Source organism: Silene latifolia, chromosome 8, assembly GCF_048544455.1.
Source record: "Silene latifolia isolate original U9 population chromosome 8, ASM4854445v1, whole genome shotgun sequence".
Lineage (NCBI taxonomy): Eukaryota > Viridiplantae > Streptophyta > Magnoliopsida > Caryophyllales > Caryophyllaceae > Silene > Silene latifolia.
Genome location: NC_133533.1, coordinates 69,388,249 through 69,406,297, shown reverse-complemented (window position 1 = coordinate 69,406,297; position 18,049 = coordinate 69,388,249). Strand labels below are relative to the sequence as shown.

The 18,049-nt window shown below is 35.5% G+C and overlaps 2 protein-coding genes across 2 annotated transcripts; one reads left to right on the top strand and one right to left on the bottom strand.

The window, feature by feature from the left end:
* The first annotated feature begins 10,335 nt into the window (after window positions 1-10,335).
* LOC141596932 (large ribosomal subunit protein bL21c) lies at window positions 10,336-13,737 on the top strand. Its single transcript, XM_074417213.1, has 5 exons — window positions 10,336-10,823; window positions 11,221-11,301; window positions 12,639-12,740; window positions 13,322-13,396; window positions 13,486-13,737. Exons 1-5 carry the CDS (start codon window positions 10,461-10,463, stop codon window positions 13,570-13,572), a joined length of 708 nt encoding a protein of 235 aa, XP_074273314.1. The 5' UTR covers window positions 10,336-10,460; the 3' UTR covers window positions 13,573-13,737.
* A 288-nt stretch (window positions 13,738-14,025) lies between these two features.
* Window positions 14,026-17,229, bottom strand: LOC141596931 (NAC domain-containing protein 30-like). Its single transcript, XM_074417212.1, has 4 exons — window positions 17,033-17,229; window positions 15,117-15,297; window positions 14,758-15,029; window positions 14,026-14,662 (listed from the first exon to the last, which is right to left on the bottom strand). The coding sequence occupies exons 2-4, from the start codon at window positions 15,277-15,279 to the stop codon at window positions 14,108-14,110; spliced, it is 990 nt and encodes a 329-aa protein (XP_074273313.1). The 5' UTR covers window positions 15,280-15,297; window positions 17,033-17,229; the 3' UTR covers window positions 14,026-14,107.
* Window positions 17,230-18,049: the final 820 nt, after the last annotated feature.

Sequence of the window (18,049 nt, the reverse complement as noted above, 5' to 3'; positions counted from 1 at the left end):
TGCTAGACCCGACTAGAAGTAATCATCCAGAAACCCAATTCGTTCCCGAACAGAAATGCGGAAACAAACCGAGTCGAGACCCCCCATTTCGATCACTCTTATGTCCCCAAAAACAGTCCCGACAAGCACCATTTTACCCGCCCCAAACAGACTCATACACAGTCCCAAAACGGCACTTCACAGTCCATGAGTACAAGAGTGACCTGCACAAAGCGACTCAAAACAGTCCTACAAATGCATACAACCAGTACCCAGAACTCAACATGTATCCGTCTCAGTTTCAGCGTCTAAAACCCCTATTTCGGCTGTCCATAACATCACACAAACCGGACCAAAGATGGTATCCAAAACAGACTTTAAGACAGTCCCAAAACGGCCTACTCAACACGCTGCGACAGTCTTAAAATGTCCCGAAGTACCCGCAAAAACTGACTCAAAACCGTCCCAATTTCTGTCTTTAAGACAGTCCAATTCGACTCCTATAACTTCTATGTAACGATGCAAAAAAAAACTCAAACACCCCGGTTCACTTCATTTTGAGACGGAAAATTTACATACAAATGAGAAAAACATAAAGGTTCAAACTTTGACAAACAAGAGCATAAAAACGACACAAAAGACAGAAATATCGACATTTGTCGAGTAACCTATCACCGTTACCTCTTGGCTATTCACACTTCCGACTCAAAGCTACTCCGAGTTGTCCGAGATAGCATCTACACACAAAATACACAAAATTAAAGAGGAATTTCGAACTGAAAAAGGGACGGCAGACCTGAAACGTGAAGAAAGTCAGTCCCTTTCTTACATAGAAGGAAGGAGGACAGAAAGAGGAAGAGTTTGGTGTAAAGTTTATCGAATTTGGTTGAGAATGGAGGCGGGATCTGGGTCTCAAGCTCGGCGAAAAGATGGAGTTTGGCTCTCTGTCGATGTTGTCGATGTTGTTGCATCTGGTGACTTCGAAAAAAAGAAAGGAGATGAGGAGAGGTGGGGACGGAGAGGTGAGAGAGGGAGTATGTAATAATAATAATAATAATAATAATAATAATAATAATAATAATAATAATAATAATAATAATAATAATAATAATAATAATAATAATAATAATAATAATAATAATAATAATAATAATAATAATAATAATAATAATAATAATAATAATAATAATAATAATAATAATAATAATAATAATAATAATAGAAAGGTTATTTAAGTTAGAGTGTAAGTGAGTAGGTGACGGTAACAAAGACGAAAATATTTTTATTATTATCACCTATTATTAATATCCGAATAAATATATATATATTTTTACCGACTAAACTTTTAAAAATATAGTTTCCATAAAAATTATGTTTAAAAATGAGAGTAACTAAATTGAGCAATTGAAAATATAAATAAAGCGATAGAAAGATTAATTAATTTATAACTGCTAAGATTGAAAATTCGCGGGTGTTACAATCACCCTACCTTTTAAAAAGTTTCGTCCTCGAAACTTGAAAGTGGAAAATGAAAGGTTATAAAGGTAAAACTGGACTTTTGAAATCGGTAACCAAAATATTAAAAGGTTACTTAACGTAAGAATTTAAAATTCTTTCAAAAGTTTCAAATAAAATTTTCCGACAGAACCCGATCGAAAATTAAATTATTTGCATAAATCAAAATCCAAAATACTTTCAAAAACCTTAACGGAGAGTTTTTAAAAGTATAAGTCTTATTCATGGAACGAAATTGCCCTTGTCGTGCACACAAGAACGCTAACCTTCCAAGTCAAAGACAATTTAAAACAAAAATCAATTCGCCGACAAGCGTAGAACAAGTTATCAAACGTCTCCAATAACGAGTTCTATCATCCGATCAACGTTAAAATCAAAAGAAAAGATAATCCACTCAAATTTTCTCTTGCAAAAGCCAAATAGAAGTGAAAGTTTCACTTTTAAACTCAAAAAGGAGTCAAGTTTCTGAAAATGTAATCTTGAACTTTGACAAAGAAATCATAAATAGATCAAAGTTAACAGGAATTGGTTAGAATATAAAGAAATCATAGGTTTAGCAACTCGAAATCACGATAAGGAAGTCTATACTCAAAGAACAATTATGGAATTAAATCAAATTTTCATTTTCAAACCTTTAAAATAGGTAAGGTTTTGCAAAGGTAACATAAACTTTTAACGACTCAAAATTGGTAGCTTGAAAAGTTTAGAAGTTGTACAAAATGAAAAGTAACTTAGACATCATAAAAGCAAATTACGCTAAGAGGATTCAAACTTAACTAATCAAAAGAGCTATGATGAATTTCATAGGGTAAGAATTGAAGTCAAATCAATAAGAATGTCAAAGATAGAGTTTTATAGGTTACTAGCATCAAACTTAAGGGAGGAGCACGACGAAGCGAGGAAGAGAGGTATGAACGGTAACGCTAATGATCAAAGAAAAAGGGACATTAGACAACAAGGAAACGCCAGATACTCGAATCTCAGATAACAACATCAACCTAAACGGTCCCTGAAACTTCCTAATAAAATCAATCCCATAACCACATTACTTCCAAAGATTCCTCAGGATAACTTACGCCACTTTACTTACCTCTAAGCCACACCATGAAACAAAGTATTTCATTACGCTTGTGATTCAACAATTCCCAATCACTAATCATCCACAACGACCTCCACAAAAGAAGATCAAAGCTACTAACAAAGTTATACTCATATCCAACAACGTCAAAAGGTAACACTACCTATGTATGGTTATCCACATCCTAAAGGAGTTTTCTTTCAAGTTCACATCATAAACCTCACTCCATGTTTACTCACAAAGTAACAACGCTGAACTTACCAAACCTTTCAAATCCCAAAATAAATAACAAAGCCACGTTCTATAACTTTAGTATCACATGCAACTCACACTTAACACGCAGAATCCACCAATCAATTATACTCACTTTATCAAGTAACTAGGTATAGGAATCACCAAGTATGTCTCATCACACTACCTAAGTCTTTCTAACATCACAACCTCTCAAAACCAGGGTTATGCGCCAACCACAAACAAAATCCTCAAAAGTCAAATTATCCAATCAAGATTAACATCCCACAAAAGAAAGAGAACTATCTAAAAGGCGTTAAGGGAGGATAAACAAGGAACAGAGACAAGCTGGGGGTACAAGAGTAACTTCCAAGGAAAAAGAGAAGAGAGTTTAGAAGAAGGAATAAGTATCAAGAAGTAAAGAACAAGGCAAGATACACCAGAACGAGGAATGTCTTCGAGGAAGTAGAAGCATTCTTCAAAAGTTGAATAAATCCTCAATCTCCAGCAATAGGCACCGAAACTTGATTGCCACACCGGTAAGCTCACGGTTGTTGATCCAAGGGTACAAAAATAATTGACAATCAACAAATATGTTAGAACCTACCACGGAGCATACACAAAGAGACTACCAATTGATGTCCTTATATCTACCCATCTCTCATTCATTATTTAAGGTCAAGTTCAAGTTTAAATTCAGGGTACACGTGTGTGCGTCGGGAGCAACAAAGGCTCTGATACCAACTGTGAACCCCCGCAATAACGCGGAAATATAACTTGTAAATTCAAGTGGAAATTTGGAAATTTTTTGATACTTTTAAAGTTTAAAGCGCGGGTTCATTATAATCCAAAACACAAATAAAGAATGCGGAAATAAAGATTAAATTATACAAACGTGATAGTCAAGGTGAGGGAAAATATATCCCTCGAATGACAAAATGATAAAAGGTGAGTCTAAGCAATCCTACTAAACCGACTGCTAGTCCAAGGTGCTCGCTAGCTCACACATGTCTTCACCCCATAGATGCACCAACTAATACCTGTCATTCATGTAAACATGAACGCCACAGTCAGTGGAGAGTAACTCAAGGTTCTCCTAGCCACAAAATGTCAAAACGAACATAACAAAGAACATAAACACATAACCATATTAGATAAGATATGAGTAAATCGGATTATAACTAAACATGGGATCATACGTGTTTAAACCAACAAGGATAAAAGAAATGGTAGGATAGGCAAGTAAGTAATGCATAAGCAACAATAAATAATTAGAACAGAAAGACAAGGAAGCAGACACGACCACTTAGCACGAGCACGTATTTCAAGGAGATATGACCAAAGTAATCATCCAAATAATGCAAGACATTTATCACTCTTAGACTATAATTTCCCCGGGTAGAACTACGATAATAATACGGTCCTAGTCTAAATCTGCAGATTTTCGGGTGTACATCCCGATTCGACGTGCGCCAGCACAGCACGCACCCAAGACTCGACTACTAATGAGACCGAGTACCCCAATCGCGTAACAAAGACGAAAGTGGCGGAAAGACTAAGATAAGACTCACTTGCCGGAAACAAAGACAAGTGGCCAAAAGCCGTACTTGCGGAACAAAGACAAGTAGGCCAAACCCGTACTTGCCGAACAAAGACAAGTAGGTCAAACCCGTACTTGCCGAACAAAGACAAAGCGGGCGGAAATGTATGTCAAGCATATACGATGGTATTATGGCATTTCTACAAGAATACGACTCTTTTCAATTAATCATGTGGAATAAATTACTCGTATTTGCAATACGATAAATAAATGAGAATAAATGAATTAAAGCTCATATAATAGATAAATGAAAATATTTCATATAGTTATGACGTGAATAAACAATAAGTTCCACATTTATGATTCATGTGAGAAATATATAAATAAACGGCAAATAATGAATTTAAGATACATAAAACATGTGACGGAATTCAATTTAATTAAACCCGAACAAAAATATTTCACGGATATAAATTAACCCAATTTAATTAACATGTAGAATAAATCATACGTACTTGAGGCGTGATAAATAAATGAGAAAGAGCAAGTACAAAGTCGTAAATGGAGTATTCCACGTCATTTCATACTTTTATAATGAGGACTACCATTTTATTTCATATAACTAAGCCATTTGAGCAAAAAGAAAACAAGCGGGAATGAACAATTGCATTATGTAAAACATGAGATGAAACGTAAATAATCACATGTGAGCCATTCATACGCATATGCCGCAATATACGAGTGACCCAACAACCACAAGGCATGTTCAAAACTTAACATAGGATATGGGAAGGCATAAAACAAAGGAGGAAAGACGGTCGCGAACTGCACAAAAGACGAGATGGACACACACGGGTTAAGGCCGTGCTGCCCAGCCAGCCTGCCCACCCTTGCCCACTGCCCAGGCCATAGCATGGCCACTGCCCAGGTGCTGCCAGGCCGTGGAAAACCCAGCCCAAGCCGTGGACAGCCCAGTCCAAGCGTGTCCAGCACAAGGCAAGGGGACGAGCTCAAAACTTCAACAACTTACCCAATTCAATGAAATAGGCAGATAACATGTTACAAAGGAGTATAGCATATACGGATTACGAAGTTGTAGTATAAGAGCATGAATGAACGACAAGGTATTATCGGAAAGATAAATCATGTATTTCAATAACAAAATATACGCGTTGATTATGGAGTGTCTGACTGCTAGACCCGACTAGAAGTAATCATCCAGAAACCCAATTCGTTCCCGAACAGAAATGCGGAAACAAACCGAGTCAGACAGTCCCATTTCAGTCACTCTTATGTCCCCAAAAACAGTCCCGACAAGCACCATTTTACCCGCCCCAAACAGACTCATACACAGTCCCAAAACGGCACTTCACAGTCCATGAGTACAAGAGTGACCTGCACAAAGCGACTCAAAACAATCCTACAAATGCATACAACCACCCGACCCGAACTCAACATGTATCCGTCTTAGTTTCAAATGTCTAAAACCCCTATTTCGGCTGTCCATAACATCACACAAACCGGACCAAAGATGGTATCCAAAACAGACTTTAAGACAGTCCCAAAACGGCCTACTCAACACGTTGCGACAGTCCCAAAATGTCCAGAAGTACCCGCAAAAACTGACTCAAAACCGTCCCAATTTCTGTCTTTAAGACAGTCCAATTAGACTCCTATAACTTCTATGTAACAAAGTGCAAAAAAGAACTCAAACACCCCAGTTCAGCTTCATTTTGAGACGGAAAATTTACATACAAATGAGAAAAACATAAAGGTTCAAACTTTGACAAACAAGAGCATAAAAACGACACAAAAGACAGAAATATCGACATTTGTCGAGTAACCTATCACCGTTACCTCTTGGCTATTCACACTTCCGACTCAAAGCTACTCCGAGTTGTCCGAGATAGCATCTACACACAAAATACACAAAATTAAAGAGGAATTTCGAACTGAAAAAGGGACGGCAGACCTGAAACGTGAAGAAAGTCAGTCCCTTTCTTACATAGAAGGAAGGAGGACGGAAAGAGGAAGAGTTTGGTGTAAAGTTTATCGAATTTGGTTGAGAATGGAGGCGGGATCTGGGTCTCAAGCTCGGCGAAAAGATGGAGTTTGGCTCTCTGTCGATGTTGTCGATGTTGTTGCATCTGGTGACTTCGAAAAAAAGAAAGGAGATGAGGGGAGGTGGGGACGGAGTGGTGAGAGAGGGAGTATGTAATAATAATAATAATAATAATAATAATAATAATAATAATAATAATAATAATAATAATAATAATAATAATAATAATAATAATAATAATAATAATAATAATAAGGTTATTTAAGTTAGAGTGTAAGTGAGTAGGTGACGGTAACAAAGACGAAAATATTTTTATTATTATCACCTATTATTAATATCCGAATAAATATATATATTTTTTTACCGACTAAACTTTTAAAAATATAGTTTCCATAAAAATTATGTTTAAAAATGAGAGTAATTAAATTGAGCAATTGAAAATATAAATAAAGCGATAGAAAGATTAATTAATTTATAACTGCTAAGATTGAAAATTCGCGGGTGTTACACGTATGGCTGGTTATTACTATGTCATGCACTGATTGTATATTTAAAAGTGCAATAATTTTTGCAGTAGCTTTTCATAATTTTTTTTTTTTTGGAAAATTTCCATTTTGGTTCCCTGAGGTTTGCATAAATCCACTTTGGTGTCCTGAGGTTTCGACTACTTCCCACTTTGGTAACCCGAGTTTTGAAAAAAAATTCATTTTTTTTGTTAATGGCTAACTATGAGGTATCGCATACGAGTTTAGTTGAATATAAGGTACTGCTTAGTATTATAAATTAGGTTTAAATAAAGACAACTAATTGCATATATATTGGTTATGAAGTGAAAACGATTGTACATATATAATTAGTAATTTGAAGCCATTTTCTTAAAATTGAAACTCTTTTTTGAAAATTTGTTCATTTTGTTATTATAAATAAAGAGTATAATAATAATGTAAGATAATGATACTTGATTTTGTTGATAGATAAAATTTCAAATAAACAAAAATGAGTTATAATTTTAATAAAATTAATCTAAAACTAATCGAGTTTAACAGTAGTATCCTAATATCCTACTCCCTCCAATCCACACAAAACTCTTCATTTGCTTCTTGGAGGTCAGACTTTGAAAAGTTGATCATTAATTCACTCAAAAATATATCCCACATCTACAAAATTAGATGTCGTATTATATATTTCGCATGAAGTTCATAGGGAACAACCAGTCTTAATGGTAAATAGTCAAAAATAAATTTATTATTTAGAGATCTAACAAAAATCCTCCAAACAGTTTACACATATAATTGAGATACATGTTGTTTTGCGTACCATCATTCAACATTTACACTGTCATATGCTTACAAAATGGAATATATTGGTAGATTTTGTAAGTCAATCTAATTTGTGAATCTTATAAAAGTCAGTCTCAGTTATCATGTGTTCATTTTAAGGAAATAAACCACATTTTTGGGAATGGCGTTTTAAATTGACTAAAATCGGTGGTGCGTACAACAATAAAAATAGGTAACTGTATAATATAATTAACGTAAACCAAAAGTGTAGCTTTTATGTTAAATGGACCGATGATCCATCAATAATCAACTAAATCAACCCAATAGTTTTGTGTGTTCCTATTTTCAACATAGTTAGGCCCTTTTTTTTTATCAACTTAATAGAATTCTACTACCAAACCATGACAATGTAAATTAAACCAACCTTTGCAATCTATTGTTCAACAAATTCATAGAACATTCAACATGCATATTATAAAAGATGATCTTAATGGAAGCCTCATGCATTCTATGTAATAGAATCACATATATTTTTATACTGTTGTTTAGAGACTACTAATTTTATTGGAATTCAGTATGGATTTGATTTTACGATAAGTATATAGACCAAAACACTCTTAATTGTAGATAGTCAAGGTAAACTTATGCTATAAGAGATCTAACATTTTCTCTAAACACAATTAATATAGATAATTATGATACATGTTGCTTTATGTAACACCATTTAGTTTTACGTAATTGTTATTGGTTAGAATAATTTGTAAAACTCATAAAGGTCTGTCTCGATTATTAAGAGCGGTTTATTTGGTAAGCTGCACTATGTTTATGGTGATAACGTTTTGTATTTAATTAAAAACCAGTGATACTTATAACAATAATGAAAAAACTAACTACATACTCTTACAATGTTACTTGATGTTTTACAACTGAAATGATAACTACTAAATGAAAAAACTTCTATGATAAAAGCACTAATAGTTCATTGATGATCAACTATACCAATCACGAACTTTTATTTTTCAATGATTTAAACATAATTGAATTTTTTTTATCAACTATAAAATATATTTATACAGATGATCCTAATGAGAGCCCCGTGCATCGCACGGGCTTTTCAACTAGTAGATTAATATCACAAGAGAAAACTTAAATTGAACAATTAATTAGGAGTAATTAGTATCACTTACTTGGTTGTTTCTCCAGAAAGGATGCCCTGATTTTTGATTTTGGGGAAGATGGAGAGGGTTTTGTATATCAGTTTAGATTTGATCTAAGTGACTTCTAGAATTTAATTATTTTATTTCTTTTTTTTAATAAAATATACTTGCAGCACACATTGACGCCATTTTTTTCGTGGACATATCAAGGATTGAACAATATGGGATAACAGCGTTATAACGGAGTCCCTTAACTGTACTATTTAGAAGTTGAGTCCCTTATCTGTAAAATAACCCATAGTTGGGTCCCTTATCTTACCTATTACTTATTCTTTAATCATCTCCTAAAATCTTTTGCTTGCATCAAAGGGAAGAAAACCCCGAATAGGAGAGAGTATATTTTATTAAATATTAATGTACTTTTTGTTTAATAAATAATGATTAATGGTTTAAATCTATATTTTATTAAATATTAATGTACTTTTTGTTTAATAAATAATTATCAACTGACCATTCTTCGGGGGGGCCGTGTTAAGCCCGTCGTGCAGTGCGTCAAGGGCTCCACGTGCTTTGGCACGGATTTAAAAAAAATCGCGTCGGAGCCCGTCTTAAGCCTAGTCATGACGTGCCCGTGTTTCCTCAATTATCTCGCCGGGACGGGCCGTGCCGTGCTGTGGGCCGTGCCGCCCACCGGCCCGCGGCCCTTTATGCCAACTCTACTATCACCCCTAATTTTTTAACTCCACTCGCCCTATTAAAATGATGTTGTCACTCTTGTTCTTAATTAAAGGGATAGAGTATTAATGTTACCCTATTTCTTAAATCTTTCCAAAAAGAGAAAGTAAGACAATAAAAATGAGATGAACGGAATACAAATTTTGCGCATTCATCCACTTGTGCTAGATTCTACTCCGTAAGTTCGGGTCAATTCAAATTCGGTCAAATTCAAATCCTTAATTCACATGCCAGTCAAATTCGAATCAAATTATACGAATCGGTTCAGTTTTGCTAGTTTTAAACTTCTAACTCAGAGTACTCGAGCGAGTCTCAAAACTATGAAACTTTAGAAGTTTTTTTTTTTTTTTGGTCTTACGAAGCGCGCACATAGTCGCATTACAATAGAGGGGAGGAGGGATTCGAACCTGAGACCTATTGTCCACAATACCTCCGTCTTAACCACTAGACTAAGACATACTCCCTCCAATCCACACCAAACTCCTCATTCACTTTTTGGAGGTCAAACTTCGAAAAGTTTGACCGGTAATTTACTCAAAACTATAAATCATTCAAAAATAAAAATTACATATTTAGTTTTGCTATGAAAATATCTTTCACAAAATTATATTTTTTGTGAAAAATTTCTACATTTAAAGGACGAAAACTACGGTCAAAGCGTCGCCTCGAAGACCACCCAAAAGCAAATGGGGAGTTTGGTGTGGATTGGAGGGAGTATTCGGTATGAAACTTTAGAAGTTGGAAAGGGTGTTTTGGTCATTGAGCCAAAAGAGGATAGGATAACTTCACCCCACACTCTAAACACAACACCAGTTTATCCTTGAGCTTAAAAAAACCTTCAAGGACTTGCAAAAACAAGCAAAGCTCTCACAGGAGTGCAACAATGGCGTCCGCAACCTTGTCCTTCACACATTCATCCTTGTACACAACACCACCTTCATCAAAATTCCCTCAAAATCAAAATCAAAATCCATTTCCAATTTCCCTCTCCAAACTTAATTTCACCTCTTCCATCTCTACTACAACCCTCCAAACCCTTAATTTTTCCTCAATTAAAACCCTAAAAAACACCCAATTTACGCCCAAAATAGTCGCTAAAGCTGCAGGAACTGAGGCATTTGTGAGAGAAAATCCAGCTGAAGTTATTGAGAAAATTAAGCGTTCCGTTGCTGAGGCTGAAGCTGCTGAACCCCCTAAGGAAAGAGCTCCCCGTCCTCTTGTTGAAGAAGTTTTTGCTGTCGTTATGGTGTGATTTTATCCCTTTTCCTTAATTTTCTCTTATAAATTTGGGTTTTTGATTGGTTTTAGTGATGCCCAGATGATAATTTCAGGCCCTTTTCTTGTTAAATGATGTCAATTTCAGTTTTAGCCAAGTTAAGAAGTTTTAGTTAGTTAAATATTTGATTTTTATGTAGATTTATGCATATTTGATGGGTTATTATGAATGTGGTGATTTTTTTTTTCTTGAATTTTTCTGAACTTTTTAGGTTGTTGCTAGACCGATATAACCCGAATTACGAGTAATATTAGGATTATTATGCTTTCTGTATTCTCAATTTAATGTGAAGTTATGGATTGTTTCCCTTCTGCTGCTTATGTTGATGTTTAATGAGTTTTATTTGGTGTGTTATGTTATTCAATAGATTGGTTCGAGGCAATACATCGTCTTCCCTGGACGCTGGATTAACACTCAGAGACTCAAAGGTGCTAATCCCAATGATAAGGTAAGCGGACATGAGAATACAATTGCCTGTCTCCGAAAGTTTGTGTCTCCGAAAGTTTGTGTCTCCGAAAGTTTGTGCTTTTGTTCTTGTTCTTGATTTGAGACTCTCAGAGCGCCATTTTAGGTTGTCCCAATCAAATAAAAAGGATGTTTCTTGATTTTGAATGCACATCTCAGTTCTCATGCAAATATGAAACTGAGAGGTTTATATACGGACAGAGGAAGTACTTTGAGAGTAGGCATCAGCCTATAAAAATAGTAATGATGTAGGATGCTGGTTGATGGAATCAAACGGAGAAAACTTTAGAAATGGTTCTAGGAGAGCAAATGAGAGTAAATATTTGATCATTTACAATGTTGTTTGAGTGTAATATTGTTCCACAGCTAGCACATCTGCTCGTCTATCATATGAATGCTGTTTCCAGGGAAGTCGAGATAAATATGCTACTAGGATAAGTAGAAGATAACAAAGTCATCATTTGTTCCTACACTGTATGGCTAGCTGCTTCTGCAAACTACCCAGTACTTCTCTGGATCTTGTCATCAAGATTTTCACATTACACGTATTTGACATTTTCACTGTCTAAATTGAAGTATCTACCCTCTCACATGTTGGTTGGGAATATGGGCTTTTTGCAGTGCTGTTAACAAAAGAGAACGCTGGCATTTGAGATATGCATAGTATCCAATATAATGGCTTTGCTTATAAAGCAATATTGGTTTATGTGGTTCTTTTGTTCTGCTGGCCACAAGCTGAAACCCAACGTTCTTAGATGCCCAGAAGTAATAGCTTGAAAAGCGATAGAAGTAGGTTGTATGGTTTTTCTATGCACACCAAGGGCCTGACTGGCTTGACTTTAGAGTTGCATCTTGTTGTGCAGTCTTCGAACTGTTATCTAGTCTAGTCTCAAAGTATCCAACAGAGTCACAGAGGGGGGGTGCTCTTGTATCATACTCAGCTATTTTGTAAAAGCTTCGGGGTTTGTCTTAAAGTAAAGCATCGAAGTGTGATCGCTATTTCGGAGCGTTGAGTGTCGGACAAGGACAGGCGAGGTAATGTTAAGAGTTGGAGCAGCATAACTATGTAAGAACACGGTTGCACGCTGCCATGTCATCTTGTAGCATCAAGCTATCACTAATTGTTTCTTGAGTTGCTTGTGGTGCTATAGTTGACTGTATATGCTTTGATTCATCCCTGTTAGTTGTGACTGCATATTTGGCCATAATTATGTTCGCAATCAGTAACTTATTTCTATCCATGGGCTAAAAAGCTTCTTAGACACAGTTCCTATTTTCTCTTTTTATCATTCAAATCTTTGATCATTTGTTGACGTGCAGGTCGTTCTGAACAAAGTGTTATTAGTGGGAACCAAAGACAAAACCTACATAGGCAAGCCTATTGTCACAAATGCTGTTGTCCATGCCGTTGTAGAAGAACAGGTAGCTTTTCACCTTCCTCACTCTCCTAGTAATTAGGCCCTCAGTTTAGGTAGAATCCGGGTCTGTGTATATTGGAAAGGGGTATAATGGGTCAGGTGTATATGAGTTCATGCCCAGGTTATGGTCAAAACAAGGGCAGTATTCAAATTTGGCCTTTGCGTATATCCGGAAGTGTTTACAGTAGAGTAGAGGTGTCGTGTAATTAAATCTGGTCGGTTGATTATTGGTTTGTCATTTGTATATATCGGTTGGAATAATATGGGTTGGGTGTATAGTCTATACGAGATTAAGCTCATGTTAGATTCAAAATATGGCTTATCATTTTTGTTTATAAGTAAAGGTTTTCAAGTTTAGCCATTGTGTGTATAAGTGTATCACTATATCCGCAGGTGACCATAGATAGATGTTATGTAATCGGTCTCAGACCTTATTCAGTGAATCATCTGGTTGACCCTAACCTTAACCCTAACCCATTTGGACCTATATTTCCTTGGTTATCTCAGTGTCAATTTTTGGGTTTTGGGTTGAAAATATAGTAATTTTGACAGGTCTAGTCTTGCCTAACGCTATTATTCTTTCAGTTGCTAGATGATAAGGTGATCGTCTTCAAGTACAAGGCAAAGAAGAACTACAGAAGAAATATCGGTCATCGTCAGGTATTAAACTTCACCCTAAGATGACTGAAATACCAATTTATTACAAAGCTCTTTTCGTTCATATTCCAAATTTCATCCTCTTTCGACAGCCAATCACAAGGATTAAGATAACCGGGATTACTGGCTATGAAGATTTTCCTGCTGCAACTTTAGAACCAGAGATTGTTTCAAGCTAAACTTCAGGTCAATGACCTATTGTCAGCTGGGTTGTTTGTTACGAGTATCATCATAATTAGGCTGTTATATGTTGTAATCTTCTTATTGAGGTTGGATAGAACAAAAGCCACCAGATTTTGTACATCTTTTAATTACAGAGCTTTAATCCATATCTTTTTAGTTAACACTGTACCTTCATCTGAGTCGAGACACTTTAACTGCATACCGCCCATTCAACAAATAATGACATTTTCAATTTCCAAATAACCGAAAAAGACGACGGTTGATAAGTAGCTCATACCGTCTTCATGATACAGATAAATTGTCAGGGGATCAAGTCCACAAACCTAACTACTTTACATTAGAAAAAAGAAAAATAAGAAAAAGTTTACAGTTGGAACAATATAATTTCAGCCTTACGGATCTGTGCGAAGAAACTGTCTTGATCAGTCATTAGAGTCAGATTTATAAAATATTAAGTTTTTTTTTTTTTTTTGGGTATTTTCCCTTTTCCTTTTTCATGTTGGGAAGATTCAAGTTATTTGATCAGATGTGCTATAAATTGGGATAATATCCAAGGAAGCTGTTGATTTGATTCTGAGCCTCGAACTCATAATCATGAGGCACCAACTGCGAACTTGGTGGGTTCAAAAACGATGTCGATTCAGGGATAATTTCTGAACTCAACAAGTTATCCAAAATATCCCACTTTCTGCTAAAGCTTCTTTCATGATCTTGCTCCTCAGTATTCCTTACACCACACTGCTGATCAAATGCTTCATTCGGACCAAAACTTGTGGATAGAGATGGACTGTCGAGCCTGGGTAGATCTATCAGTTGACTGTCGATCAGATTAACGCTGTTAGACGAATACTCCTGCTCAAAATTACTGAAAGGTTGCCCGAGCCGTTGAGGATGGAAGTTGTTTGCAGTCCCTTGAGTTATCGAATCAGTCATTTCTGATGGAGTCGCCAAGTCTTGTAGTGATGGAGAGCCTACAATGTTGTTTCTGAAGTAGTGGTTATTATAGTGATGCTTCCAAGCATCAAATCCTTGCTTATGACTCGGACTCGGTTTCTTGAATGCTCTGCATACCACCCACCCTTCTTCCTGAAACATTTGTCTACTTGTTAGGAAAAACAATGGGGTAAGTAAATGACCGTCCTGATTACTGACTGCAATCAAGTTAAAAATTGGAAACTTGCCTGTGGAGGTGCAAGTTCAGTAGTTTGAAGACGGTATTCATGCATAATCCAATCAGATTTCCTTCCATTGGGAGCTCGGCCTTTGTAGAACACAAGAGTCTTTCTCATGCCTATCATTTTGCTTTTGGATAACACAGCTTTGTCCCTCCCTGTAGCCTTCCAAAACCCGGCTGCTGTTGCCCGGTTAGTCCGAGTTCCTGTTGGGTACTTCCTGTCTTTGTGACTAAAGAAGTACCATTCATTCTGTCCTGAATATCCCAGCTTGCATTTTTCTGCACCATATCACGTCGGAATTGCATTTATTAGACGTAATTTAATTAGTAATCGAGGAAAAAAATTCTGACAAGTGTTACAGTTACCTTGGAAGTCCCATGGTTCCATCCGGTAGAGATCAAGGTCAACAATGACATCAAGCTCAAAGTTAAGAGAATTGATCTTTCTCGTGAGGTAGTATCCTACCAGTTCTTCCTCGGTGGGATGAAATCGAAACCCGGGCGGTACACATGACTCAGTTTGATCCATTTGTAGTCAGTCAATCTACTGAAAACCATCCAAAGTATTAATCAGTTTTGGTGATTGAAAGCAACTAATTAAATGCAAATATGAAGTAGCAACAACTCTTATGTAAAACCCTAAGGCCAACTTATATACCAATATCGATTCGTGCATGAGAATCTTGAAATAATTAGTATGGAAACAACCTTACAATTATAATAGCGTGAGACATAACTCATAAACATTAAAAACAGACACAAAAAGGAAAAGGAAATACTAAATACAAAAGATAACTTCATTTTAAGTGACATGTGAATGACGGTTTTATCGTAAAACCGTCTCATATAAGAAAAGTAAAAAACTAATACAAGGGCCCTATAAGCGAGTTTTGAGCCACTCAAAATGGACCAGATAATTAAGACCCACCCTGAAATAAGAGCGTAAAGACACAAAAAATAGTAGTCGTATACTCGTATGATATGATGTTCATGTTAATATTTGATGGAAAATGGGATGGGAATAGTAGAAAAGAAGGGCCGAAAAGATTGACTTTGGCAGGGAATGAAGGGCACTAACATATCAACCTGTCATTGTCTTTTGAGTAGAGTGCACTACATTCATTCCTATACGCTCTTTTTTCCCTTTTTATACAAATACAAATACAAATAAAAATAGATATCGGTATTAAATATTACTCATTTCAAGTATTTAAAAGTTATAATGACTCATTGAATCGTAAGATTTTTTTATTCATTTCGGTTTCATCAACAATTTATTTATTCGGGTATTTTTAGCTCATTTATACGTGCTCATATTATAAAGTTGATCTAGAATAAACGTAAATTAAAAATAACACTGAAACCAAATTTTACGTAGTTAACACAATTTTCATTATACATTATCAACAAAAATTTTAGTTGTTTAAATGCAAAGAATTAAAAAAGTGTCTAGATTGGTGCTAGTTATCTTAAATTGAGTAGAGGTATGGGCATGAAGCATGAAACATCATTTTAGCATACATACCCACTACCAATAAAATCTATCCAACCAAATTTGGTATGATTATTATCATCCTACCAAAGTCAATGTCAACCCATGGTCATGGACGATGTAAACTTGTTTGAGCCATGTAGTCCACCAAACCCACGAATCCATGTTCCAACCAACTTTCAAATATACTATTCATTTATCTAATAATTATTATTTTTTTTGACTAAAATGGTCATTGATCTAATAATATTTGAGGAAACTAGTTAATTAATGCTTCAACTTAAAACATGATTTATCTATATTATCCACAGTGTGTTTATATACAATAATAACATAGGGGAGCAACATAAATGTATTTTTCGGGGTCGTCTTGACTCGTCTATCTAGATTTACTTGTAAAATAAATAGAAATATGATACGGAGTAATAATTTGTTTTAGACTCGAATTTCAGATAGGATTTCGAAATCCGTTTATAGCACTACTTGTTCGCCTCTGCTAAAATTTTCGCCCCCTAACTATAAATCATGACTCAACCACTATAGTCTTCCATTTAGTCCTACACCTTCAAGTTGACTCACAAGCATGCTAGCTTAGTATCATTCAAAAGAAAACCACCACATATATAGCTAATATTAAAGAAGAGATAGGCAAACTGCAAACACAAATGTAATTGTGCCATGTCTAATAGTCTAAATGTGCAATTAATCAAAAGTGTTGAATAATGACAAAGAAAACCCTTAAAAAAATAAGATGATTATGAACATAATTTGACAACGAAGTATTACTAACCGTAGAAATGGACTTCCTCCAAGAAATGGTGTATGTCTCTGTGGTTATTTGTGGTAGAGTTCTCGATATCAAACCGTCTCGACCGTAAAATGAAGTAATTAAGCCTCGAAATCGTGTTTAGCTTGGGGAATAAGATGAAGAATATCCAAAAATGAAGGTTGTGCTATGTTGTGGGGAGATAAAATACTCGCTTGTCTGAGAATAAGTAGGGCTGTGTAAGGTATATATACAAAGGGAGGGTATATATGTAGGGCTTGTTTTTTGGACGGCTATGACCTACACCAAACTTTTTCACGCCACCCCTTTTTTTGTGTCTTAAGAGTTTACTCTACTTCTCTTTATTTTATGCTTTTTTATCCATCACCATCGTCCTAAATTCCTCATGCTATCTTATGGTTTTCACCGTACCACATGGTGATAAAAAAGATAAAAGTTTTAACATTTTTTAGACAATTTGCCATGTAATTGTATGTATTTGACATGTTTTAAACTTAAGACGGATGTTATTATCCGTCTTAAGCAAGACTAACTAATTAACACTAATTCTATTTTATTAAACATGTCTTAACGTACTTGTTTAGACAAAAGGTGTGGTAAAAATCTTGTCTCATGACTCTCATCTATTTAGGGGATTACTATTTAACCCAATGTTGCTCAGACACGCCGACACGTGTTGGACACGGTTATTTGGGGTGAATTCTCCTGTTTTGTGGTCTTAATTGAAGTGTCGAAGTGTCGTGTCGGACACCGACACGTGTCTAACATGCGACACGACAGTTAAGTGAAATGTCGGAGTAACATAGATTTAACCTCATTTTAATTTTACGAAATATACCAAGAGATGACCAACTATGAATAAATATATCGGGCAACTACTTTTAATAGTAGTCTTAACATTTAGTATCATCACACTTAAACTCTTTTCGTTTGGCGTATGCGGGTTAAGGTCATATTCGGCTCTATTAATGTCATCAAGTCCTTCAGATATAATGGTCAGTTTGCAACAATTAACATTCA

Coding starts and splice junctions, on each gene's coding strand:
- LOC141596931 (XM_074417212.1), bottom strand. CDS start 15,279: ATGGATCAAACTGAGTCATGTGTACCGCCCGGGTTTCGATTTCATCCC. Junction 15,030..15,116: donor GGAACCATGGGACTTCCAAG/GTAACTGTAACA, acceptor GATATGGTGCAG/AAAAATGCAAGCTGGGATAT. Junction 14,663..14,757: donor CTGAACTTGCACCTCCACAG/GCAAGTTTCCAA, acceptor CAAATGTTTCAG/GAAGAAGGGTGGGTGGTATG.
- LOC141596932 (XM_074417213.1), top strand. CDS start 10,461: ATGGCGTCCGCAACCTTGTCCTTCACACATTCATCCTTGTACACAACA. Junction 10,824..11,220: donor AAGTTTTTGCTGTCGTTATG/GTGTGATTTTAT, acceptor GTTATTCAATAG/ATTGGTTCGAGGCAATACAT. Junction 13,397..13,485: donor GAAATATCGGTCATCGTCAG/GTATTAAACTTC, acceptor CTCTTTCGACAG/CCAATCACAAGGATTAAGAT.